The following is a 26,197-nucleotide window of genomic DNA, read 5'->3' as shown; positions in this document are numbered from 1 at the left end:
GTGCTGTTTGTTCACTCCTATAACAATAAAATATTCTTCAGGAACAACAAATTACACTCCAGTTAAAAACAAAAAAGAAAGAAAATGGACTTTTGAAGGTTGCAAGAACATGCTTTCAGCAAGTCTTGGAAAAGTTTGACTTTTGTAAATCAAATCAATGAATGGACCGAGTGTAGCGTTGGGGCAGCATAATAATGGTGTTGAAGCTCGTCTTCCGATTGTAACCTTGTGTTTTTATGAAACTGTGTTTCTGTAGTGTGATCCCGCAGCTGTTTCACAGTCGGGATTTATTATGCCGCTCGCCGTTTTAACAATTGCCAGGACGCCACAATGTCCACTTGCAGGGAAAAAAGAAAACCTGTTCTTGTATTCTCTCACCGTTGTAACGCTCAGACCTTCTGTGTCCTGAGGAGGAAGTGGATTTATTCAGAGAGATAATGTGCCTCAGCTTATAAATTATTTACACAGTCAGGTAAGACATAGTGGCAGTAAAATCATTTATGAGGTTTCAGAGCAAAGTGACTTCGTAAAACTCCCCCTGATGTGTTTAAAACCTAAAGATTTCTGCAGCGGCAGACTGGAAACCAACCATGCGCTCAGCCTACACATTCCACACACGCCAGACTGTTGTCTCCACCTGCTTGTGAGGAACCTTTCTGTTTGCCTCTGTGTATTTTTGTGTGTGCGCTTGTGCAAAAAGAGTGTGTGTGTGTGTGTGTGTGTGTGTGTGTGTGTGTGTTGCACACAGACAGAGAGAGAGTTGCCTTTGGACACAAACGCAGGCCTGTTGGCTGGAGCTGATGAGCTGTCAGAGGAAGGTTTGAGTGTGTGCGGATGACAGGCTGTCAGTGGACTGGCTGCTGTGTTTTGTGTGTGTGTGTTTTATGTGTGCGTGTGTGTGTGCCCGTCTCTCACCAGGTTCTCCTGGTTGCGTGCGTTCACCCGGTTTTCATCCCCTCTCATGTACTTCACCTCTTCCACTCCCTTCATCTTGTATTCGTCTGAGAACAGAAGAGTTGGCATGATTAAAGGAGGAGGAATTAACAATTACATGTATTTATGAGGAGTTACCCAGAGATGAAACGTCAAGCACATTCCTTTCATTCACGTTTTGACAAATTTTGAGAGAAAAGACGGCGGGAGGGGAGAGGGGGGTAACGTCCTTTTCTGCATCGTCACTGCATTATATCATCAAGACTGGTCATTATTCTATTGACTTTCGTTGACTTTCGTGGTCGATGGTAATGTGAGAACAGAACCTGATGCGGCATTTCGTAATACGCACGACAGGCGAGGTGCAAGTACAGTTAGATGGGACATTGCTTTACCATCGGAGCTTTAGAAATAAAGAAGCGGCAACATAGAAACAGCAGGAGGAAATACCAGAGAAGGCAGAAGAGAAAAGGAGAGAGGGTGATGATAAGGAGGAGGAAGATGGGGAGGATTAGAGACCAGATGAACAGCTTCTTGGCTACATGCACAGCTTAGACGGCTAAGACGAGAGCTTTAAGACTTCATTGAAGATGACACGGCTCATGCACCGCCGTCCATCCCCTCATCCCCCCAACCAGCAGCGACTATTTAGGATAAGACGGATATTTTACATTTTCTTACTGACCATTTTGAAATTGTATTTGTGTTAAATTGTCAAGGAATGCATAAACTAATGTCATTTGTACACACTGCAACTCCAAGTGCTTTCCCAGAAGGAAAGTAAAATATAATTAAAAGGCTAAGTGATGAAAATGGAGTATTACTTAAGGATAAAAGCAGCAATTATGGCTAAAACATGATATAAGTGAAAAGATATTGCCTTTACTGCAACGCTTCAGTAAACAATTATGTTTTTAGTCCCGACTTAAAGGCCCATCTCAGATTTTAGGTTTTTGGGGGGTTTTTTGTCATAGAGCCTGACCCATATTGCCTGAATTGCCACTCAGAGAAGAAGAAGCAACAAAAGCCAGATTACAGTTTGCAAACACACGGAAACAAAGACCTTCATTTCTGAAGATATGTCCTGTTGTCTGATTAAAAACTAGCATCTGGCAAAAATAGCATCAAGAAAATATGGCATCATTAGGTATGACCATTATGTGGAAAAATTGAAGCAGCATCTTAAGAGCTACAACAGCTTAAGAGCTACAAAGTGGCTTAAAAACAACAGAGTCAATGTTTTTGTAGTCATCACAAAGTCTGGACATCAGCCTCCCGGGAAAATTTGTGGGAAGAACTAAAATGGCATGGAAAATGGCCTGAAAACCTGAGTGAATTACATCGGTTCAGTCAGGAGGAATGGGCCAAATATGCAGCAAAGTATTGTGGGAAGCTCATAGAAGGATACCCAAAACCTATCCAAGTCGTACAGTTTAAACTGTACGATTGGCTGAAAAAGTAAAAAAAAAAAAAAACATATCTCAAAAATGTCTGTTATTTAAAAATAAATAGATTTTGTAACGGTAACTGAATATGAACTGGGACAGTTTAGCAGCATTTTGCAGGAATGGGTATTTGGTTTAAGTAAATATCTGGTTTCACCCGATGAAAATATGCACCTTAGGAGAATATTTTGAAAAAAATAAAATAAATAATAATAATAATAATGATTGCCTGGAGTTTACATTTTTAATCAATTCGGCATAAGAAATGGTAGACATTGCAGCAAATATGTAGATGTTGGAAAATATTAAAAATAAAGTGCATTTCATTCATAATGGAGCCAACCAACTCAAGAACGTGCTGACCACCACCAGCACTGAGAATTATCAGCTGAGCGCCTGCTTGTCTTTCAAGGTGACCGCTGATGGTGATAAACACATAAAAAGGAGGAACACCTGATTTTTATCTGTCCCACATCTTGTGCGTCTGCCCTCACTATCAGCAGCGACTCTGTTCCCGTCTGTGTTTATATCTGCGTGCCCCTTTGCACCCAGCTGAAGCTCTCCCTCCCCTCTGCTCACACTCCTCCTGCACCTTGATCACCTGTATGTGCGCGTCTCGCATTCGAGCGAAGTCACATGCCTTCCTGCAAGTCAACACAAACGTCACTGCAGAGCCTAACGGCGGCCCGGCGGTTTACCGACAAATCATCTGTTCAAGAACGTGGTGTTGGGAAGCGCTGCTTACTCCTCTGCTGTTTATGCCAGGAATGTAAACAAGTTTCAGCAAAGCCGCTCCTGTCTGAGCATGCCGCCGCTCACAAACGGCTCCTTAACGCAACGCAGGCCCGCCGAGGCTGGATGTGCTCGGTAAACACATGGCACATCACTGCGCTGCAAGCAGGAAGCAGAATTAAGAGCCGCTTCCTCTGCTCTCCAGTATGGCACTACAACCGTATACACTGATGTCAAGCTGTGTAAGCTGTCAATTAGGGTGGATACAACAGGCAGGGAAATGAGCAGCTGTAGGCCACAGAGATGGATCTAAATGTACGTTTGCACATAGCGGTTAAGAGAAATGCCATTTTATGATGCTGGATTTGCCTGAATATTCTCTCCCTGTTCAAGTGTCCTGGCTAAGCCTAACATGATGAATATAGAAAGATCAAAGTGGCCCAGCTTACACCATCACAGACTTCAGTTTAGATAGGAGGAAAAAAAAGGGTGAATCTTGTGTGCGTGCGTGTGTGTGTGTGGCCGTCCCTGTCAAAAGAAATGACACGGGTGTTTCGTCACGTCGTTGCCGGGGCTCGCTTTTGGGTGGGAGGGAAAGGAAAAGCCGTCAGAGAGAAGAGGGAGAGGGAGATGAAAGGACTATTTCGAGGAGCTGCGGTTTTGTGATGTGGACATCTTTCTCGTCTCTGATTAGAGAGCAAGGATCTGCGCTGACCTTAAGGACGCGCTGCGAGCGCACGGATGTGTCTGTGGGACTGTTTCCGAGTCAGAATGCCTCCGAATCTGAATGTCGCTGCATCCGAGTGTCTGCGCGGCTCGTGAGTCATTTAAATGGCCTTATTTGGCCATGTCTGCTCTCACAGCCCGGCCTGTCCTGTGGCTATGTCACTCTGTCCTTCCTGCCGAGCGTCCTCCCTCCCGACCCGACTGGCTGCAAGCCATCGGCAGCCTGGCATCAACATTTACACCTGAGCAGAAGTCGAAAATCGCGCACATCAAACGGTCGTCGGCGATGAAAGAAAATCGGAGCGGGTTTATTGTGGCGGAAGTGAAGAGACAAAAGTGGAAGTGTACACACTATTAAACCAGCTGTGACATATTTAAAAATGTAAATCTTATCCCATTGTATTGCATAAGTTATGGTCTTATGCAAAACCACATACAATTTTTTTTATTTATTTATTTGTATTCATATAGAACAATAATGGACTGGCTGAGGGGCTTCTTTAGGTGCTGTAAAAAAAAACAAAAAGAACAACTCAAAATAAATGTAGTTAAATGGACACATATCAATGAGTATACAAATATATATGACGTATTAGTTCATATCATTTAAATTGATCATTCACATATCAACGCACGTTTTTAATGCATGTGATTCTGGTATAATGTACAAAACTGACATGAAAGTTTTACTTTGAATGTTATAAAATTTCAGTGAGTTATGCAAGAAAAATCACAGAACCGGAAAATTTAAGCTAAACAACCTCTAAAAAATTGCTTAGATTTTATTTACTTTACAATAAGGTGGAATATGAAGTATGAATTGGGTTGCATAGATGACAAGTGGGGGACTGAATATCCTGAATCAGAGACACAGGAGGTCTTTCTAAGGAGAAGTGCTGTAGACGAACGGAGGGCATCGACTTGAGGCCGGGCTGTAATTTGACCCGATGCTTTCAAAAGCCAGGCAATCCAATGTGACTGCACAAGAGATCAAATTGCAATCATTATCACAATATTAACATGCGGAATATCAAAATCACTAAAGACCGCTTGGATGCGACATTCGGTAGCCTATTATGTTTCAATTCTGTGCATTCAGGCTGTGAGCTTGAATATTATAACCATCCAGTTGGAGGGATGAACTCTCACTGCCCTTGATGCCAACACCTAATATAGATTTTAGTGGCATGTAGAGACGCAACGTTACACTCGCATGTTTTCCTGATATCATGCAACCGGACACGGCACACATCGTAATGGGACTTGCTCTTTTAAATGCTCGTCCAGTGAGAACATTTTCCAGATAATTTTGAAATACATAATGGCGTCAAAGAGCTTGGCTGAGGACAGAACGAAGAACAAAATTTGAGCTAGTCCTGCTGTAAAATGTAGAAGTGGGGCTGTTGGGATTAGTAACAGATCCCAGTTTGACTCACAGATGCAAACCAGTGCAAGCCTGAAAAAAAATATTTAGGAGTTATGTAGTTATATAGCTACTGTTATCTGTCTTTTATTAAAGACTAAAGATATATGTTGAACCCTCACCTTCTGCTGGACGCATTTTATATCCATCATAAATTGTTTTTCGCTTAAGAATGAAGTACATTCTAATATTAATGGTGCTGTATTGATTTTAGATAAATGTTTGGCATATTTACAAGGATTACACGGACTATGAATAAATGGTGGGCTATTGTGATAACATAAAAGTTCAGGAGAGCAATTAATTGCCGTTGGACGTTTGAGAAAAAGTCGTAATGCCATGCGTTATCGTTGCGACAGACTTCCGCTTTAACTTACAAAAATGCTGGTAAGGTGCAACGCAAGTAATTCATAACATTCAACAGTGTGTATATAATCAACATTTATTCAATATCTTATTAGTCATATCTGTAGTTCATAAGATAAATGTATTAAATGTGTGTAGTTTCTTTAACTGAGCAGTTTGTTTCCTGCCCAGTCAAACCTTGTGGCCTCCCACTCCCACTGAAAACGAGCGGATGTGCCACTTTCACCTCCTTGTGATGGATTTGCTTGCCAGGGCAGCAACTTTTGACCTTTTTAGGTCTTCTGCAAGTATTTTTTTCCCCCCCATTTCTGTGCACTGCCCTGTACAGAACTTCTTTTTAATAGGCCAGAAATGTAGACATTTGCTGTGAGTTGAAGTCATTATAATTCAGAACTGACACTTAGGCATTCCTAAAAATAAGATAGTGAAGTACATGGTGCTTGTATGGTGACTCAGTACTGGGCTTAATATTTGTAATGGCTGTGATTTTGTTTAGAAGTCAAAACAGAAAAGACACCTTCATTTTATTTAATATGCTAGAAAAACACGTTTTCTTTACTCCATAGGTGCAAAATATTTCACTTCAAGTTTAGATTTAGCGAATTGGTTGGGATTTTATACATAGTTTAAGAACCATCTGAATGGGAACTTTATTAGAAAAAAAAAGTTAAGAAATCAAAGTCGGGCAAAATGGAAATCAACACTTCAAGCCTCAAAGAAAGAATTGGGGCACTTCTAATTACATCAACTGTTAAAAACGTATAAACAAGACATTATATTTCTTATTGCACAATTAAAAATATTTACATTTATGAGTATATTTGAAAAACATATTAAAATACAATTTGAAGAGCTGGGAAGTTATTGTCCTTTTTCTCCCCACATTGAGACGTTTTGCTCATTTAAGACCAGAGTTGGAGACTAAAAATGAAGGGCAGGGGGTGAAATCATAAGAGGTCTGTTGACAGTTTTCTCTGGATCTGATGCACGGTTTAAATAACAGTGAAATCTGTATGTTCAGGTGCTGCATCGTGCAATCTAGCAAACACATGCAGCACATTATAGCGTCATCTGCTCTCAGATCTCCTCTCCCTGTGATTATTCCCCAGATCAACAGCTAGATGCTGAGGAGGGAGAGTGTTGCTATTTTCCCTCGTCGTCCCTCGCTGTTTGTGTAATGGAGCTCTGCCTTTTTCCGGTTATTGTGTGGGAGCAGCTAAGAGGGCTGGGGGGGGCTGGAGGGGAGGCGGGTTTTTTAAGGCTAGGCTGGAGTCTGGATGGACAAGTCCAAATATCTGGGACGCACTCGCACCGAAATCTGCTGGTGGGCATTTCAGTGCGTGAAAGAAGAAGAGGGTAACTAAACACGCCGATGTACGCCGCACACACACTCACCGACACGCAGGCCACTGGGGGGTAAGTTTATGAGCGTAAGTGAGACGGACTGTCTGACCAGGAGCTACCAGTCTTTTCCACCTCAGTTATGAGAAGTGTAATGAACACAGAGAGGAAGCTGGAGAAGGGTGGAGAGGTTAAGAGGTAAAAGACGAGATGAGGTAGATAAGACGAAATAAGGGAGCTTAAAAAAAACAAAACTGATTTTACAAGAGCCTTAGCTTGGAATCACACTACTCATCAAGTCACACATCCACTAGGGCAAGTCCAAACAGTAGTCTGCCCCATCCACAGCTACTCCACATTCCACTTTAATCAAAAGACAGCAGAACGGGGACGGGACAGGCCGGGAGGAAACGGGAGGAAGGGATGTGAAAGGACACAAGGTTTTGACCTAATGTTGTGCAAGAGACGAGAGGAAAAGAGCCGAGCAGAAGAAAAGCGGGGAGATGAACGCAGGGAAAGTGGGAGGAGGGTGGTGGGGGGGGGGTCACGGAGACCCAAAATAGACAGAGTGACAGAGAGAAAGAGGAAGAGATAAACGAGGCCTGGAGCAGGGGGAGGGAAAGGAGGCGATCTGAAAGCGGCTGGGAAGTTTAGAGGAGAGAGAAAACGATGAGCATCAACACGTCAGTCTCCTTTCCTCTCTCAAGGAAATTACTCTCCTCGGACCGCCTCCCGCTCGTTCTCTGGCTCGTTTTGTTGCTCTAATAGAAAATCAAAAGAGGGAAGAGTGCAGAACTCTCTGGGGTGAGAAGAGGAGAACGTGTCTGAGAGAGAGTAGAAGGATGGGAAAGGAGCAGAAAGTCAACGGGAGGTGGTAGGGAAGAGCAGAAAGGGGTTGAAGGAAAACCATGGGAGAAGATGGAGATGGCGGTGGGGGGGAGAGGGAGGGGTCTCCTATGGATCATCTGCCACAATCCATCCAACTGTGTCGCTCCTAATTCTTAATCTCTGTTAATCCATCATCTCTTTTTCATTCCAGTCCCTTATTACATCACAGCCGGCTGCATGCAATTAAAGATGGAGCTGCAGCCGTTTGTGTCCGTCACTAATGAACCTCGGTTTGGTTTTCCTTTCCACCCATCGCATAATTTCAGCGAGGAGGTCTTTCCCTGGCTCATTCATGGTTCAAACTCAAATCTCCACCAACAACACTTGTAACTGTGGAAAAACAAAAAAACGTTAAATGACCGAGAAACTCTAAAAAAGGTCAACCTCTACTGACCTATTTTTAGAGAAACAAACGCCCTTTGCCAGTTTCTACCCAAATTCAAGCCCTTCTGGTTTCCATTTAAAACAAACCATCTTGTGGTCAGTTTTTTAAGCCGCTACATAACAGCAGACCTCATAGTTGGGTCATCTGAGAGTGTAGAAATATTCAGATCTCAGGTGCCCATTTAACCCTTTCATACATGAATTATGATCCTTTGTGTCAATTTTTTTTCCAAATTTTTTTAATTTTCTTAAGGCATAAAAAAAAGGTAGGAAAAGACATTTTGTAAAAAAAAAACAATTTTATTTTTTTTAAGGTGATCAATTGTAATTTTCTCCAAATACAAAGTTATTTGAAAAATACATCAGTAGTATTGTTCTTTAGGCGTTATCTGATGTCACAATATTTTTTTTACCTGCCAGAGTCGTCTACAGTAGAAGGAAGGACCGGGTCGGTCGGCGTGCTTTATTGTCTGTCAGCCATATTGGATTTAACAAGCATAATTTCTTGCATTTGCAGCTGATGGCCAGTAAGTTGATAGTGTATTTTATGATGCATTAGTGTCCACTTCAGTGGTCTGTGTGCATTTATAACAGAAAAATCCACGAGAAGCACAAGAAAATGGCTTATAAATAGCTGCCCACTTTAGTGGCCACTATGCATGAAAGGGTTAATTTTCTACATTTGATTTTATGATACACCCAATTTCCATTGAGCGTCAGTCTAGTTTCCTTCGGTATTAAAATCTAAGATTAGTATGTGAAGGACATGGAATCTTCCAAACTGTAGAGTAGCAAGAAGAATTGAGCAACATATTCCACAGGAAAATTTCTAAAGTTTTTACAAAAACTCTCCGATTCCGGAATATTTTAAGGAAAACGGGGCTTTACTCTGAACTTGTCACCCTAAGATGTATGACAAAAAAGCTCCTGAGCCGGTGTTACCTAAAAAAAAACTCTATTGGCGAGAAAAGATTAAAAACACTTTCAACATGACGAGGCTCCGTCTTCACTTACTACATTATATTAAAAGAAGAATTGACGCAAGCCAGGGTGGAACTCAAAGTTTCTGCGGTGATCAGAAATGTAATGTGTCTAAAATGTTACATTTTTATGAAACGCATCTTAGTTTGATTATGTTAAAATTGTTACAGCATACGTAGCTTCCTAACTTTTTACCCAGCCCTCACATTGGAGCGGACTCAAAGTTATCTCTCTGTCCAGTTTAGCGCTGAAATATTAATCCCCAGCGTCGCTCTTATCACAAAACATTATCACCCTCTGGGTACTTCCTCTCTCCCACATGAGCAGTAAACACAGAAGACTCTAATAAAACTGCAGTTGTTTTCCAAACCAGAGAACCCAGCTCTGCCAGAGGGCTCTTGCGGGTTCAGAACGAGGCCACGGGTCTGCGCTGAACTCGGCCGTGGAGCGAGACGGAGCTGCGGGCGTCACCTCGACAGCCGGGAGTAAAACTGACCAGAGTAGAGGTCTCCGTTGCTGTAGGCCTTCCCGCGTCCCTCCTCATCGTTGGGCACGGCCGACACCTGCTTGGCCGAGGTGCAGCCCATGACCTCACTGTCTGAAACTTCTCCTCATCGCACTCGCACCTGGACGGGGCAGAGAGCAGAGATTTACAGTCACAACACACACAATAAAATGCACGTCAATGTGGAACTGGGTGCAGAAAGCAGAAGTTTTCTATGTTTTAGAAAACCTTACACACTCAACCTTTATTAGCTCTGCGTCTGTCAACAAACCCAACTAAACCAAAAGTATTTGTATTTGCGACGTGTCAAAATAAGAGAGAATTTGTATTAATTTGATCAAATTCAGAAGATTACATTATAAACTTGGGGGAAAAGAACAACAAATGGTGACATCATAACTTTGTAAGATTCTGATAATTCACACAATTTTAGTTAACTGACAGTATGTGGATGTATTTTACACACCGCTTCCTCGCGTGACGTCACTGGAATAATCAACGCAAACCAGCCATAATATTAAAAATAATAATTGCTGACCTCCATACGTCTCATTGAATTTTCCAGATGCCTGAAGATGCCACATTAGACTATAGACCAGAATAAACAGATAAGAATATCAGTCATACAGCTGAGGAACAAGATCAATCCCAGAAGAAAATTAAACAGCTTTGTGAAGATGCTGCCGATAAGACGGCAAAAAGCGTTATTATCCGCAGTAAAGAAACGGTTTTCCTAGAAGCAGCATTCAGCTTTTATGCATCTCAAACTTACGGAAAATGGCAAAGGAGCTGAAACACTGAGTTTCTTTAAATCGAGACCAGCACCCCACCTGTTTAGAGCTGCTTCTGAACCATAACAAATGGAACATTGACCAGTATATTTGATGTGCATTGCCTTGTTGCTGAATTGTGCCATACAAATAAGCTTGATTGATTTAGAAAATAATTATTTTTGTTATCGTAACTGACTCAAAAGAGAAAAAGTTTAGTTTGTTTTAATGTGAAATTACTGAGCGTATTCGGAGGAAGTTGATGAATCAGTTCAACAACAATATTAACACTCATCTTGTACATGTGGTGGTAGCATCTCCCCACCCAGCAGGGGGGCCTGACACAAAGCAGTGAGGATCGTTGTCAGTCAAACGGCTCATCGACAGACTCCATGTCAGTCACTGAGACATAACGCCATCATTGTCAGATCCCTTCTGATTGCTGCCAGTGAGAATCTGTGTTGCTCAAACGAAACTGAGACGAAGAGGAGGACGAAGAGGAGAACGGCTTGACAAGGGTCAAGAAAAGGATGGACAATAGAGAGAGAGAGGAGGGGGGAGGGGAACGAGTGGAGACCTTCAAACGCACCGTCTGCCCCTCCTTCCACCCTCAGAGCGTTTGAAGTTGGACAGGCTCAGTGTTTATTCCTGTGTTCAGGCGGAGCCAACCGGACCCGTCTTATCCAGCTACAAAGTACCAGGTGTATGCGGCGCGGAGAGACGCTGATCCAACGCTCTGAGACTAACTGAGCTTCAATTTGCTTTAGACGACGCAGTCGAACGGTGGGAGGATTTGCCTTCCTGGTGAATCAACGTTAATCTCTAGAGCCCAAACGGGAGCTCACGTTCGTTTCCCGACGGGCCTCAACCGGCGAGACGAAGCCGTAGCAAGGGAGCAGCAATCAGGCAGACACCGCTTGCAGAACTAGTTGTTGTGCCTTCACCTGTGGTGTTCCTGGGACGCCTCTCTCTGCAGCTCCGACTCGGCCCCACACCAATCCTACTGTAGCCATCAGGATGATCTTTCTACAGTCAGAGGCACGTTGTCATAAATAATCTCATCCGGCGTAATCTGCCCGCGCTGAATGAGCAACACAAACGAGGACCCTGCACCGATCAAGACGAGGTGTGTGTGCAGAGTAACGAGCTGTCACAGGTGGAAGCAGCAGAGGGAGCGCTACGCCGATGAGAGGTGGAACAGGAAAGTATTCACACCCCTGCTTTCAAATGTTGTGAGATTACAACCATAAATGTTAGCAAAACTTCCAACAAAACAGGTTAAGAGTCCAACACAAGGGAGCATTTAATTATGAAGTGGAAGAAAAACGATATGTGGCTTTTTAACAAAAGATCTGAAAAGTGTGGAGTGCACTTTGTGTCCAGCCGCTCTTTGCTTGCATAATAAAATCCAGGGAAACCAACTGTGCAGGAAGATGGCAGTAGAGTATTTGAAAGAAACAACCGTGATAATGTAGAGAAATATTGCAAATATTGACAGTGACACCCCCACAGTTTCCACCCTATGGTAAATAGTAAATGGCTGGTACTTGTTTAGCGCTTTATCGAGTCCTGAGCGCTTCACACTTCATCCAGTCATTTACTCATTCACACGCATATGGTGGAAAAGTCAGTTATAGGGATAAACGTCGGCAGGTACAGTATGAAACACAGTCAGGTAAGATGCATTGGATGAGACTTGGATTGAAATTTTTGGCCTATTTGAAAATAAATACAAAACAAACCCTTCTCATCACCTTGAACGTCATTCTCACTCTAAAGCAAGGTGGTGGCTGCATCATGATTTGGATTTTCTGCAACTGGCCCCAGTAAGCTGGTCAGACCTGATAGGAAGATGAACATAGCTACCAGTAAATATGAGGAGATGCAACCCTGGGTGAAATTATGTTAGCTGTTGCAATGGCAACCGACGCAGCAATTTACCGCAACAAACAGAATTACATCATGGTAGTTGGTAGATTTTCCAAGTAACTCACTAGACAGGTTAGATATCAGATTGTGGAAAATGTGGCTATGATATTTCAAGCTCAGAATTACAAGTGAAGCCCATCGTCATCTGCAAACCAACACAGCCATCTACCTGAACAGCAAAACAGCCAACAGGCTCATAGTTCATCAGGAGGACGTTCATGGATCCGCTGTTCAGAAAAGGTCATCTGTTGACGGGATAACTATCGGTTGTGAAATTCAAAAAGCTACACTTTAAGGGAGAGCGGCAAGAAGAAAGCCATTGTTTAAAGCAAGACACAGGAAATACAGTTTGCCATAAGCCATGTTGGGGACCCGGTAAATGCAACAAAAAAGCTGTTCTGGTCTGAGACCAACAACTAACCTTTCAGCCAACATGCCAAATGCTATGCGCCAGAAAACTAACATCACTCTGAACACAGCATGCCTAATGTTGAACATGGAGGTGGTAGTATCATGTGGTGAGGAACAAAGCAACGCAGGAATATTAGAGGCGTCAACTTGTGAATGACTATACATACATGCAGCCAGAGCTACAATTTAGTGGCTTAGATCAAAAGCATATTCATGTGTTAAAACGGCCTAGTCAAAGTCCAGCTCAATTGAGAATCTCCGTTCAATCCGTTCAAGTAGAGCTATTCTGCAAACAAGACTGGACAAAAATGTCCACCTCTAGATGTGCAATCTAATTGACCTGAAGCTGAATCTGCAGCAAAGGTTACTACTAATAATACTACTATATTATCTACTATATTATATTAAAAACCCAACAAAGCACACATAAATAAATGAGCGCCTTTTCAAGGCGCCGTGTCAGCGCGGAGGAACTGAAGTAAATCTCAGTTGAGCAGAAAAGCAGGAACTCCCTTCAGGAAAACCTCTGGAGGAGGTGTATTGAGAAATCTATGCAGCCTTGACAGATTTGAAGTTTCAAAGGGTCCTTGGTGTGTGGGCAGCGTCTGTTTGAAGGGCTTTGATTTGTGTGTATTGAAGCACCAAATTGTGAATAGGAACTGGGTAAAAATAGACCCGGCAGACGAAGAACTGTTGTTGTGTGGGGATAATGTTAGGCTTTGTGGAGCCGCAAGCTGCTATTACTTGGAGTTAAAGCAAGTAGATGGACTATTACACAGCAGAATACACCTATAAATACATAGAGAGGCTTATAAAAAGGCAAAAGTTCGCAAAGTGTCTTATAACACAATTTTTAATATCCAAAGAGCCAGAAAGGCTTCTCCTCAGCCACTGTGGATAGCATACAGGCTGAAGAAAATACATTTTTTAAAAACAAAGCACAGACAGTTTCCTGTTGAAGCCTCACCAGTATCAGAATATTCCAGTTTCCAACTTGTTTGCATCCTCCTACGCCTTTTTTTTTTTTTTCCACATGCGCTTAAGCATCTAAAGTACAGCTGGAATTGGTGTGAGTCGGTCCTTCAGCGCTACACGCACCGGTCCACTCTTCACCACGAGCCAGCCCGCGGCGTGGCGCCGCTCGGTGTTGACTTAACCCACAGGACAGCTGCACCGTGCCACTCAGAGCTCGCCTGCACCCGTTAAAATCTAAAGTGTGTCAATGGGGCAGGCTTAGTCCAGCGAGCGCGCCAGCCGTCTCCCTTTCCCACACACACATAAACACAAGCTGAGCCGACATGATCTGATAAACGGGCTACATGTGACAGGGATAAAAAAGATCCCGACTGCATGTAGCTCCAGATGCCTCGCACTCGTGCTTTCCAAAACAAAGCTGCATCTTTCTTCGTCATCTGCAAGCGCCACTCATGTCAGGCTGCAGTTCTTGCACTGCTTCTATGATAAAGCTCCAAGTTGCATATATAAAATACCTCGTCAGAAAATGTTGAGCTTTGGAAACGCACGGCTCTGACTCATTCTAAAAGCGCGCTAAGTTGCGTGGCATCCTCAACACCAAGCAGTAACTCAGACACATAAAATGGAGATGAATTGGCAAACAGAAAAACTTGCCCACGCCTGCAAACTTTGAAACTTGGGACGTGACATGCTCAGAGTTCTGAGGGAAAAAAAAAAGCCGACTTGACAAGGGAGTTTGTCAAAGGAGGAACTTGTAGATGAGTGGGGTGGGGTGAGGTGGGGGGACCTGATGAGGGAGATATACATGCTTGCATAAACATGCACTGTGCTCACAGGCAGAGAAGTGTGAAGGTTTCTCAAACACTAGGTTGAGCCAGAGGCAGAGCGATCAGCCTCGGAGCCTGAAAAACTGGCTCGACAGAAGTGAAAGAGTGAATGAGAGAGAGGAGTCACACATGGAGGTTTTGCTGAACCAGGGCTTGTTTTTGCCTTTTTATTTTTCTTCTTTTTTTTTTTAAACTTCCTTAACATCAAGGCCTCAGTGTGATTAGGAAGAGAGGAAGATTTACCTGCGCAGGCAGACTCACCTCTCCAGAGCAGGCCCTTCATGTGAAACATGGCTTTATCAAGCCACTCTGTGTCTCTGCACTTCTCTATATTAAACTGAAGTCAACTGGGCGGAGGTGAGCTCTACTGAAAACCAGAAGTTTCCACACCAACAGAGGTTTTAGCCAATTCACATGACATGTAATAAAAAGTGACACCCCTGAATACATGTTTTTCCTCTCTTTTTTTTTTTTTTTTACAAATTAAATGGTATTGAATCTATTGTATTAGTAAAAAAAAAAACGAAAGGTCAGCTGACAGATCAGCTGCTGAATTGTTTATTTTCAGCTTGATTAACCTTTTTTTTTAATGTAGTTCTTAAAGAGAGACACATTTCTAAATCTTGGTCCTTCAAAAAAAGAAAGTACATTCTGCATTCCCAACAACATTTTCTGAAAAACATTCACATTACAGCTATGTGGGTCTCTTATGTTTCTTCATTTAGCAGGTCAGTGAGGTCATCACTCCTGAATTGCCTTCACTTTGCAATCGTCTTCCTCACCTTTGCCCCCGAGCCGTTTAGATAAGTCTGTTATGTTTGAATGCACCCGAGATAAAAATGAAATGCGACTAAATAAAATCACAAGCGTCTGCGGTTGCTATGCCATCATCGAGATACTGGAAGCAAACATGCCCCAGATCACATGGAGGGAACAACTCTTGGCGGCATATATCCCGGGTCCTGTCATGATCTGGCGCTAACGTGTGTCACAAGTGGACAGCTGAACAGTAGTAAAATCTGTCCTGAGCGATTTAGGAGCAAATAAACAGGCCTGCTGATATCCCTGTAAAGTCAAATTCAGTGCCGTTTCTGTGGAGTAATTTACACAACTCTTGATAAACTTAGGTATGCAGCCTAAGACGAGTGACATGGGAGAAGTGGAGCAGACCAGAATGATTTATGACTTCCCAGAGCTGTGATCATCCACTCTAAGTAAAACTATGGGCTGAACTGGTGGTGCTCCTTGAAACTGCATCTTCATTTTGGCCATAATAACAAGAGAATGTTTGAAGGAGTCAAGAGAATGTTTGAAGGAGTCAAAGTGAGTCTTTAAAACCCAAGAATGTTGTATCACCCGTCAGGCGCAGTGGTGGTAGCATCATGCTGTGGGCTCAGGTAGACCATTTGAAATGTATTCCAAACTCTGCGATACATTGTATTAATGATCCCAAACGTAAACAGAAGGTGGTTTTGGAACTGGTTAAGCAAGAGCTTTGAGGTTTTTGCAATGACCAACTCAAAATAACAATAACAACAACAACAACAACAACAACAACACACAACAACAACAACAACACACAACCATTAGTGATTCTGGCAACATACCAAGAAAAACATCACGAGAATAAGTTGTTTTTATTGCTTTGTTTTGTATATATAAATTGATAAGAATCTAGGAAGCCAATTCATTACAGCCTATAGTTGTTCAGCTCCAGTACTCGAGGTTCAGTGTCTCTGCTCCAACACGGCCGATTCAAACGGTCCAAATTTCTCCTCAGCATGTCAATGTTCTGCAGAGGCCCGGTAATGAATCATCTTTTATTCAGGTGTGCTGAACCAATGAAAGAACTAAAAAAAAAAATACAGAATATCGGCCCCTGGATTAGTAATTATACGGAAAATGGGCAGAGAGAAAAGGGAGGGAAAGAGATGCTGCAAACGGCCCAAAGGTTAAGGAATCGAACTCCAGGCGGATGTGTCACGGACTGATGGCATCCGGGCTCCTTCTGCCTCTACACCCAATATTGCTGTTTACAGAAGGCATTCCCTCCTAGGGGGATCGTGAGAGAGAAAACCGGGTTTTTATGCAGTGTGGTAAATATCTGGTTTCAAATCTACGCATTTATAAAACAAAAAATAAAAAAAATTGGCAGCATTAACTGTTTTTAAGTGCAGCAAAAAATAACCAAACCCACACTGGTTTTAACATGGAAGCACAAAAACCATCCGCAGCGCTCCCTGCTGAAGTGATCACTAACGCAGTGTAAACTTTGTGGCAACATCGGCAACATGTTCCGTCACCGTGTCATCGTTTTGCAGCGGCGAGACCCCCTGATGAAGAGCCGTGTCTGTTGCGCTGCACAATGTCGCCTGCGTCTCTGCGGCTTCGTCTCCCCCCCCACTCCCCCACTCCTCTGACAGAACAGTACTTCAGCGCAACTTCAAGTCCAATACATCATAATATTTACTTTAACCAGGCAGCAAACGCCTCACCTCTAATCTCCTTGCAGTTTGGGCTCTCCATCAGTCTGACAAGCCACACCAACGCAAACACGCCGCTCTTAAATGGAATGCTGCTAACTTAACGAATGGCTGCAGAGTTTCTTTGCCTCTCAATTTTAAAGATCTTCCCTTCAATTTGTTACAACATTGGAGACATTTTCAAACAAAAACACGCTTAGCCAATTTGGGTTTTTACATCTTTCAAAATAAATCAAACCGCACAATCCCGAAGCTGGCTTCCAACTCGGCCGTGAGGTGAGGGGGCCATTTCGGTTTTATTTTGACATCCGGACAAACTTGGATAAGTAAAAATTTATAAATAGTCAGAAATATCTGGACTGGGATGAAACGGAGATGCTTCTGATAACAATTTGCAAATCGATAATAATGATAATTTCTCAAAATCCCAAACACGAATTGCAAAGCTTTCCTCTAAAATCCACTTAAAGCACCTCGGGAGACATTATGTGGTGAGTGCTACTGTCAGCAACTCCAAAACCAAAATGATCAGAGCTGGACGAAAGCCAAGTTGTTGGGGCGTCATGTGGCTCGGTGGTTGCCTGAAAGTCTTCCCCTGGTCTCTCCTCCCCACTTCCTGTCCAGCTACTAATGAATAAAGGCCACTTATGCCAAAAACAACAACAAAAAAACTTTTAAAAAGTCAAGTTGGAATGTGGAATCTGAAAATATCAATCAATGTAAAAAGGTTGTTTTTTTTTGGGTTTTTTTTTTACAAAAGTCATTGAGAGAAATAAAATTAAAACATGACCTCATTGAAGAAATCCTAGACAATAATAGCATGAAGAGACGTTTTCCTAATGTGCTCGGATTCATGTCTGATCTTTATACAGACTGCTTTAATATATTTATTTACTAGTATGAGTGAGTCTGTTCATCGTGGGGATTTTTTCCAAGCGACAGCTGCAAGGCCGACAGAGTGGGCCCGCTCCGGCGCAGCAGCCAACCACGCAAGGTCAACCTTGTTTACGTTTTCTTACCCAGATCCATCTGAATTGCTAACAAACCGGCCCACGAGCTGCAAAAAAAAAAAAAAAAAAGAGAGAGGATCCCGCATTTATATTCATTAGTAATTACCAAGACTGAAGAAAATAAATATCAGCCTGAGCATAACCGGTGAGCAGCACGCTGCAGGATAAATTGTTTCAAATCCGTTATGTTGGCTGATTAAAAAAAAAAAAAAAGAGCGTGCTGAAATGTTTCTGTTTCAGCCCTGCGCCGAGGAGCTGCAGAGGAGTCTGTGCCTCACATCTCAAAATGGCTGGTGTCATGTCTATGATGCTACCCCGTCCAGATGCGAACCAGTTCTGTTCCTCTTACATCAACAAGGCCAACGGTGAACAATTGGGTTGGTGTGGTTCATAATGGCAATGTGAGCAATCTGGTCATATTGGTGCAAACTTTCCTAAATTGGGAAGACATTTGACACGTGATGGTCAGTCATGTGTGTGTGCCAAAACCATCACAATGACCCAAATGTCTATGTTGTACCTTTATCCAGCAGTAATGCCGCACATTTGTTTTTGTGGGTTAATTTTTGCATACATATTTAAGGCACATGCACTACCTTTGTCCAATTATTCTAAATTTTGAACCTTCTTTGCATACATGGCCAGAAAAAATATTGCGTCACTGTTGCCTTGTAGCAAGAAGGTCTAGAGTTGGAATCCCAGTCTGGAGTCTTTCTGCATGGAATTGGCATGTTTTGCCCGTTTAATGTGTGGATTCTCTCTGGGTACTCCAGCTTCCTTCAACGTCCAAAACCTAAACTGTTAGGTTCATTCGTCTCTCTAAACTGGCCTTAGGTATTTGAGTGTGTGCATGGTTGTTTGTCCTGTGTCTGTTGTTCAAGTGATGGACTGGCAATCTGACCGCTGGTAACAGGCACCGTCTCTCCCACAACCCCGTAAGGATAATCAGGTACAGACGGCAGATAGATAAAATTTGCCGATTCACAAAATAAGAGGGTTTTAGCGGGTTTTGACACAGAAACATAAGAAGCTTGTTCCAGTACGGTCGATGCTTTTACAAAATACAAGGGAAAATTATTAAATGTGAAACAAAAATGTACTGTGGATCAAGGAAATTGCCTTCCGAGTCCAAAAAGCTAATAAAAGTTACACTGTTTACAAAGTTAAAAAGGCACAAGCATCCCTCATGTGCGTAAAACTGGTATATATTTTTTTTGATTATTTGATTAATCAGATGTCTGTCTTTTCAGACACAAGGATTCCTGAATCGAAGCAAACAGTCCATGTAAATCCGGTTCAAGAAACCTTGGACTTACTCCATCCTGTCCCGTTGCAACCAGAAACTGGAATGTATTTCGTTCAAATTGTGTTTGATAGAGCCACGCAAATAGTGTGAAATGGGAGGAAAATCATATACGGTTTTCCATTTTTATTCCCACGTATAGACAAAAAGTGTTTTACGCATTTGCATTCAGTAGAACCATCTTTTGCTGGAATTAAAGCTCCAAGTCTGTTGTCCTTTATCAGCTTTGCAACGTTTGATAAACCTCTTTCTCCATTCTTCTTTGTAAATTAGCTCAACCTTATTTGACTGAGAGAATCCATAAAACGTAAATTTTTTAAACTCTCGACAAATATTCTCAGTTGGATTTAGGTTTGGACTTTAAATGGGCCATTCTAACACAAGAACCCACTTTGATATAAAGCATTTTGTTGTAGCTCTCAATGAATGTTTGGGGCTGTTGTCCTGTTGGAGGGAAAACATCTGCTCCATTCACAACTTTTATTATTTCTCTATGTCATATCAACTCTGAACTCTGCTGAAGAAAACTAGTGGAGTTGAGGTGTTCGTGGTGTGAGGCATTTAGCCCAGAAAGTTACATTTTGATGTTATCTGACCAGAGTACCTACCAACGTGTCATCCCCTGTCCTGCTTGTGGTACACTTTTAATAAGCCCTTTCTTTACCGATGACTTTCTTCTTGTCGCTCGACTTGTCCTTTCAACAGATTCTCCCACCTAAGCTGTGGGTCTTCGCTACTCTTAGAAAGACTCTCTGATTATCCATCCATCCATTCCATCCATTTTCTGCCGCTTATCCGGGGTCGGGTCGCGGAGGCAGCAGCTTCAGAAGGGAGGCCCAGACTTCCCTCTCCCCAGCCACTTCTTCCAGCTCCTCCAGGGAAACCCCAAGGCGTTCCCAGGCCAGCCGAGAGACATAGTCCCTCCAGCGTGTCCTGGGTCTTCTCCGAGGCCTCCTACTGGTGGGATGTGCCCGAAACACCTCACCAGGGAGGCGTCCAGGAGGCATCCTTACCAGATGCCCGAGCCATCTCAACTGGCTCCTCTCGACGTGGAGGAGCAGCGGCTCTACTCTGAGTCCCTCCCGGATGACCGAGCTTCTCACCCTATCTCTAAGGGAGAGCCCAGCCACTCTGCGGAGAAAACCCATTTCGGCCACTTGCATCCATGATCTCGTTCTTTCGGTCATGACCCAAAGCTCATGACCATAGATGAGGGTGGAAACGTAGATCGACCGGTAAATCGAGAGCTTTGCTTTTTGACTCAGCTCTCTCTTCACCACGACGGACCGGTACAGCGCCCGCTTCACGGCAGATGCTGCCCCAATCCGCCTGTCGACCTCCAGCTCCCTTCTTCCCTCATACGTGAACAAGATCTCCAGATACTTAAACTCCTCCACTTGAGGCAGGACGACCCCCGTGACCCGGAGAAGGCACTCTACCCTTTTCCGGCTCTCTGATTAATGCTCTCTTTTCCTGGCCTGTGAGTGTAGGTGGAGCGTGGAATATTGTTTTATAATCCAACCCTGCTTTAAACTTCTCCACAACTTTCTCCACCACCTGTCTGCTGTGTTCTGCTGTGTGTTTATGATGTTGGTTGTTGTTGGTTTTTTTTTTTAAATACCTGAATAACAGCCAAAGTTCATAGTTTAATCATCATTTATTCACCTCTTCAACACACAATTATTCCAATAGTATTAAACCCGTAGACTCTGGGTGAAGGTTTAACAGTCCTTAGATTATCATAATGTTGGCTCGCAGACATCCCTCTGGGTCCTTTTTATGCACAACAAAGAGAACAAAAGATCCTCTTACTTTAGAGGGAGAAACTAAGAAGGATGATTCAAAAGAACCAAAATAAAAAATGAACAACCAATAAAAAAGGCTAAACCAATGCACCACTCTGTCTCCATCTCTTGCTCCAGCTCTGAGCAGAAACTGAAGTGTAAACACAGTCACGGACACACAGACAGATGCTGCAAACAGACACGAGCGCACCCCGCGAAAGGCTGTTTTCGCCGCTGACATAAAAGGCGAGGAGTCGGAAGACAGAACTGGCGCAAACACAGCCCACAACCACGCAACAGCCGCACGTCTCCTGCAGCGCGTGCAGACACGTGGAAAACCCAAAGCACCACATCACAGCGCCCGGACTGCACCCTTGGGTTTGATGCAGCGACATTTGCAGGTTTGACCGTTACCGAGTCGGGCAGACGACCCAGCAGTCCGGCGCTGCCCTCAGCCGAAGCGAACGCAGAGGGATCAGGTTGTGCTGGCCTTGGGCTTTCTGCACCGCAATGTAGACTACATCATCTCACCTGACAGCACAGTGGCTGCAAAGCAAACACGAGCCGCATGTGAGAGACAGACGCGGAAACTCCCTCCCAACGCCTGCGCAGGGACGAGAAGACATCCTGGTCGCCAAGGTAACCCTCCACCAAGTTGTTACGTGAAGACCCCGACAGGGTCAAACGCTCATCTGAGCTGCTTTTCATCAGCTGGGGGTTAAGGGGGCATGGGGCAGATGATAGTGGTGATTGAGAGGGTGAGGAAGGAGAGAGGAGGAGGAGGAGGAGGAGGGCTAGGAGTAGCTCCTCCTCATGCCTTGGAGAAAGGGAGCAAAAAAATAAATAAAGTGAGGAGAAGTGAGACTTTTAGTGTTTTCTGTACAGTCACCAGATCAAAAAAGCCATATGTGAGCAATAAGCATGCACATAAACAGCACGCTGCAAAACAAAGACGTGAAGGAAGGAAGATGAAAAATAAACCACGAAGCAGGCTTAACAGATCTACGGATTACTGCTGACTGACGTTCAACACATTTTAGTGTCAAAATTTCAGAGGTTTCAACACTCACATTTTCATAATCCTTTTTTTAGACAATTATAGGATGGTTACTGTGGAGTTGTGGCAGATATTTTAGCAGTGGTCAAATGTTTGAATGTGGAACCAGCAAAAACTAACGACTGTCGGGAAATGTAGCAAAGGTCGGCTGGACAAATGGACACTGGGATGTCCATTTGGATGGATGGATGGATGGATAAACCAAAAAACAGATGGATAAATGAATGGACGGACAAGCAGCTGGATGAGAAGATACACAACATTTAGACACCGAGACAATGAAAAAGACGACTACAATTAAAAAGATTTTCCTCACTCTACTTTATATTCCCATCATCATCATCATCATCATCATCATCATCATCTTCGTCATTCAGACCTGGAAGTGACCCGGATCAAATTCCAAACTTTTCCAGACCATGTAGGAAGCTTGTAACAAGTCTTGCACTGTCTCCAACCAAGAGCTACATAACAAATAATAAAAGGACATCTGTACTGTAACTCATTTTATGCTGAGGTCTTCAGTAACAAGTGACCGCCAGCAAGATTTAATGGCAGATGGTTGGAAAACTTCTGGAGAAGAGTCCGTTTAAAATAGACATGATGCTAATGAGCCATAAACGGGCCTGTTTTATCAACGCTGTCACATTGTTACTCTTTTCCAGCAGTTCCTGACTGTCCTCCTTTTGAGCAGTCAGAAACACAGAACTGGCCCCAGGTGTAAGCAAACTTTACAAGCAATCTGTTATTGACAGATATTAAAGAAAATTATTGGTGGCTTTCAAATTAACAGTCATAAATTAAAAGTGACTCAGAAATTTGTCCTCAAAACCCAGAGGAGTTGGAACGTCGATCATTAAAGACAAGGATTGTACCCCCGACTCCAACGTCTCTCTAACCACACAGCCAGACATAGGTTTAAAGAAAAGCAGCAAAAGCAAATGAGCTGGATTAGCAGTGCTCGTCAACTGAAGGAGTCATCCAGGACATGTTATTACCGTCCCTGGATATTGAGCTGTTAACCTTGGATGGCAACAGTCTCTTCAATCAGAGGCTTCTTCAGATTTGTATCAACACTGACTGCTACTGGAGGTCCTTCGTGCCCCGCAGCATCACCGTCCACAATGACTCTTTGAAGGTTCTTGGGTGGTATGATCTATGATGCGTTTTATTTCACCTGGGGATAAAGTATTTTTGAAACAAAAAGAATTTCTGCCGCTTGTGTCTGAGCAGAGAAACATGTTACATCATAACGGCTCGTCAGTGTACGGTAGCACTTCTTCTGTGGTTTCTTGTAATCACAAAGAGAACGGTTGAACTAACTCAGATGCTGACAAGATGCAAGTAAGACAAAAGCTTGAGAAACGTCACGTTATAATGTAAGCTGATAGGTTCTCTTGTCTTGTAGTGATGTGCAAGTAAAAAAAAAAACATCCAGTTTATTTAGTGTGATCTGAGTAGCAAAAGAATATTTCACCGTCTAATTAAGATTGTGCAATATCAAAGGTACTGTGACGATTGAGATATTATGGGATTCTGAAACCTCGGATAATTTTCATTCAAAATGACATTTTTTTCTGTTGTTCTTTTAGCTTTTATTGGAACTGGCATAATTAATACTTGTGTATACTAATGGGAAATAGCAAGAAAAAGGTAAAAGTATAAATGAATATGTTTAAAAAGATGTTCACTTGTATTTTGTACAGCCACTGCAAAACATCTGGGAGGACACCGTTCGGATTTCAAGAAATGTAGGCAACAACTGAAGGCAGACTGGAATATCCAGATTTCATAATCAAAGCTCTTCTACTTTCATTTTGAACGCGAGAAAGCACGCAGTCTGGCCAATATGCATCATCATGACTTTCAAATCCAAACAAGGCTTCATGCAGAACATCGGCATCCCCCACAACATCAGCCAAAAGTCAGCATTAGGCACACCCTACACCATAATAGTCATTCCAGTCAACACCAGAAGGAAGAAGAGAACCCCACTGGTCAGCAGTCATACCGAAAGTTCATTCAAACACATTCAAGCTCTGTCAATGCGGTCAAACTCCAGCACCAACACAAAAGTTGAACCAACTCAAAATGAATGTCAAAAATTGTCAAAAGTCCCCCGTCCTTCATGATGTTTACAAATTGTGCTTCCTCGTGTCATTGACCTAAATACACCCAAAGCATAAATGTTTTCAGTTCAATTTGGTAGGGGGTGGGGGGAGTACACAACTGGATAATATCTTTAATTTGTTGTTGAGTTGTGCTGGAGTAGCTGGTGAGCTTAAATTCCGGGGTTTGGGGGACCCAACGTGAAATCGGCTTAGGGTTTTTCATACAACCTTGGAGCAGCTCTGCATAAACAACAACAGAAATGACCAACAAAGACGCGCAGCGGCTCGATATAAGACGCCGAAGAGCCGAGGGGGCATTCGTAAGTCACGAGGGTCTCTGTACAGGAGCAGCGGCATGCAGACCCGTGCAGCCCCGAGGCTCGAGCAGCTGTGTCCGGGCTGCATCACAGGGAGACACTGGGCGCTTTGTTTCCCCCCAGGGCAAGGCAGATCGGCGGGGGAGCGGGGTTCAACCCGAGTCTGTGTGCGGTTGGACTTCCTCAGTGTGTGAACGGCCTGCAGCCTCGCCGTGCACAGGTCTCCCCTCTGTCCGTCCTGAAACAGTCGGCCTCAGAGAGCAGCGGGACAGGGTGGCACAGCCAACCAGGATGAGTGGAAAATTTGAACTGCGCCGAGGCAAAGCTGTCCGAGGCAGCCTCCCTCCACCCCCAACCCCCGGTCCGTCACACAGACGGTCCAAAGCACGTCTCACTTTCGCTTCTTCTCCTGTCGTAATTAAAGCGTAAAAAATAACATCAAAAGCAGCAGTCGTGTTGTCTGTAGGACCCCCGCGGACAACAAAATGCGAAGCTCCGTGTGCGCGGACGAAGGAGAGCGCCGGATAATCACGGCTCACTCAGGAAACAGCGAGAAATTACCCACAACGTGGCTCTGACTGGGGCATAAACTGCACCTTTGTGAGACCACTGGAAAGTAACTCACGTTTGTACTTACTTCAGAGGAACCGGTGTGGCTCGGTCCACTGGAGGAACAGCCAGACAGTACGGTCTTCCGGGGCTGTGTGCCGGGGGGGTGAGAGCGGAGCTATGGAGACTGGGAAGCTGAGAGCTGAGAGGACTGAACGTAAACTGTGGCCTGCGTCATTTCACCAGGATGCCACTAATGCGCGGCGCGCAGCAATGCAGCCATCTTACCCCACCGACTCACCAATCACTGCTGGAGCTTAGCTGCTCAGAGCTTCTGGAGTCGGCAGTGACTGGGGCTGAGGGTTGGATCACATCTCTTTCAAATGCGAGGGATCCAATAGTCTAATTTGACCAAAGTGACTGGAAATAAATAATTCAAATAGTGGCAGGAATTAACCGAATATTAAGGAAACTAATGCGTGCAGTTTTGAGGGTAGGGGTTTAAGGCTAACACATTTTTCATGAAAGTTCATTTGTAGACATAAGTAGAAAAAAAACTTGCAACCTGATGAAAAAAAATTATAGAATTGTCTCAATGGAGTAAGGAGGACCAAAAGTGCCACAACTCAGTGATTCATAAACTGTTAAAGCTGCGATATGTAACTTTTATTTAAAAAAAAAAAAAAAAGTTTTTACACATTTGTTAAAATTGTTACTATGTCCTGACAGTATAATAATATGAGAAAGATAAAAATAATGAAAAAAAAAATAATAAAACCCTGAAAAATAAAACAAGCTCCTCTGCCTCCTCCTTGTGGTCCGACTGCCACCTGCAGAAATGCACAGGTCAAAAACAACTAATCAGGGTCAAGTCAGGATGAAGGTCTTGGCACTGTGAGACCTCCTCACGACCTCCCTCACAGCACATTCACGTTCAAGACTGATGT

General features: G+C 43.4%; 1 protein-coding gene across 3 annotated transcripts in view; it reads right to left on the bottom strand.

The window, feature by feature from the left end:
• Positions 1-25,614, bottom strand: part of LOC103463620 (uncharacterized protein C1orf21 homolog) — a 34,416-nt gene extending 8,802 nt beyond the window's left edge. Inside the window, exons 1-3 of one of the 3 annotated variants that reach the window (XM_008407092.2) lie at positions 25,327-25,614; positions 9,716-9,845; positions 916-1,001 (exon numbers count right to left, since the gene is read on the bottom strand). In XM_008407092.2, coding sequence (XP_008405314.1) covers positions 916-1,001; positions 9,716-9,806 — 177 coding nt within the window. In that variant the 5' untranslated portion in view covers positions 9,807-9,845; positions 25,327-25,614. Of the gene's footprint in view, positions 1-915; positions 1,002-9,715; positions 9,846-13,801; positions 14,037-25,326 lie in introns of those variants that run through there. The other 2 variants (XM_008407091.2, XM_008407093.2) reach the window with 2 other exon arrangements.
• Between the last annotated feature and the right edge of the window lie 583 nt (positions 25,615-26,197).

This window comes from Poecilia reticulata, linkage group LG4 (assembly GCF_000633615.1).
Source record: "Poecilia reticulata strain Guanapo linkage group LG4, Guppy_female_1.0+MT, whole genome shotgun sequence".
NCBI lineage: Eukaryota > Metazoa > Chordata > Actinopteri > Cyprinodontiformes > Poeciliidae > Poecilia > Poecilia reticulata.
This window is presented reverse-complemented; position numbering and strand designations above follow the sequence as displayed.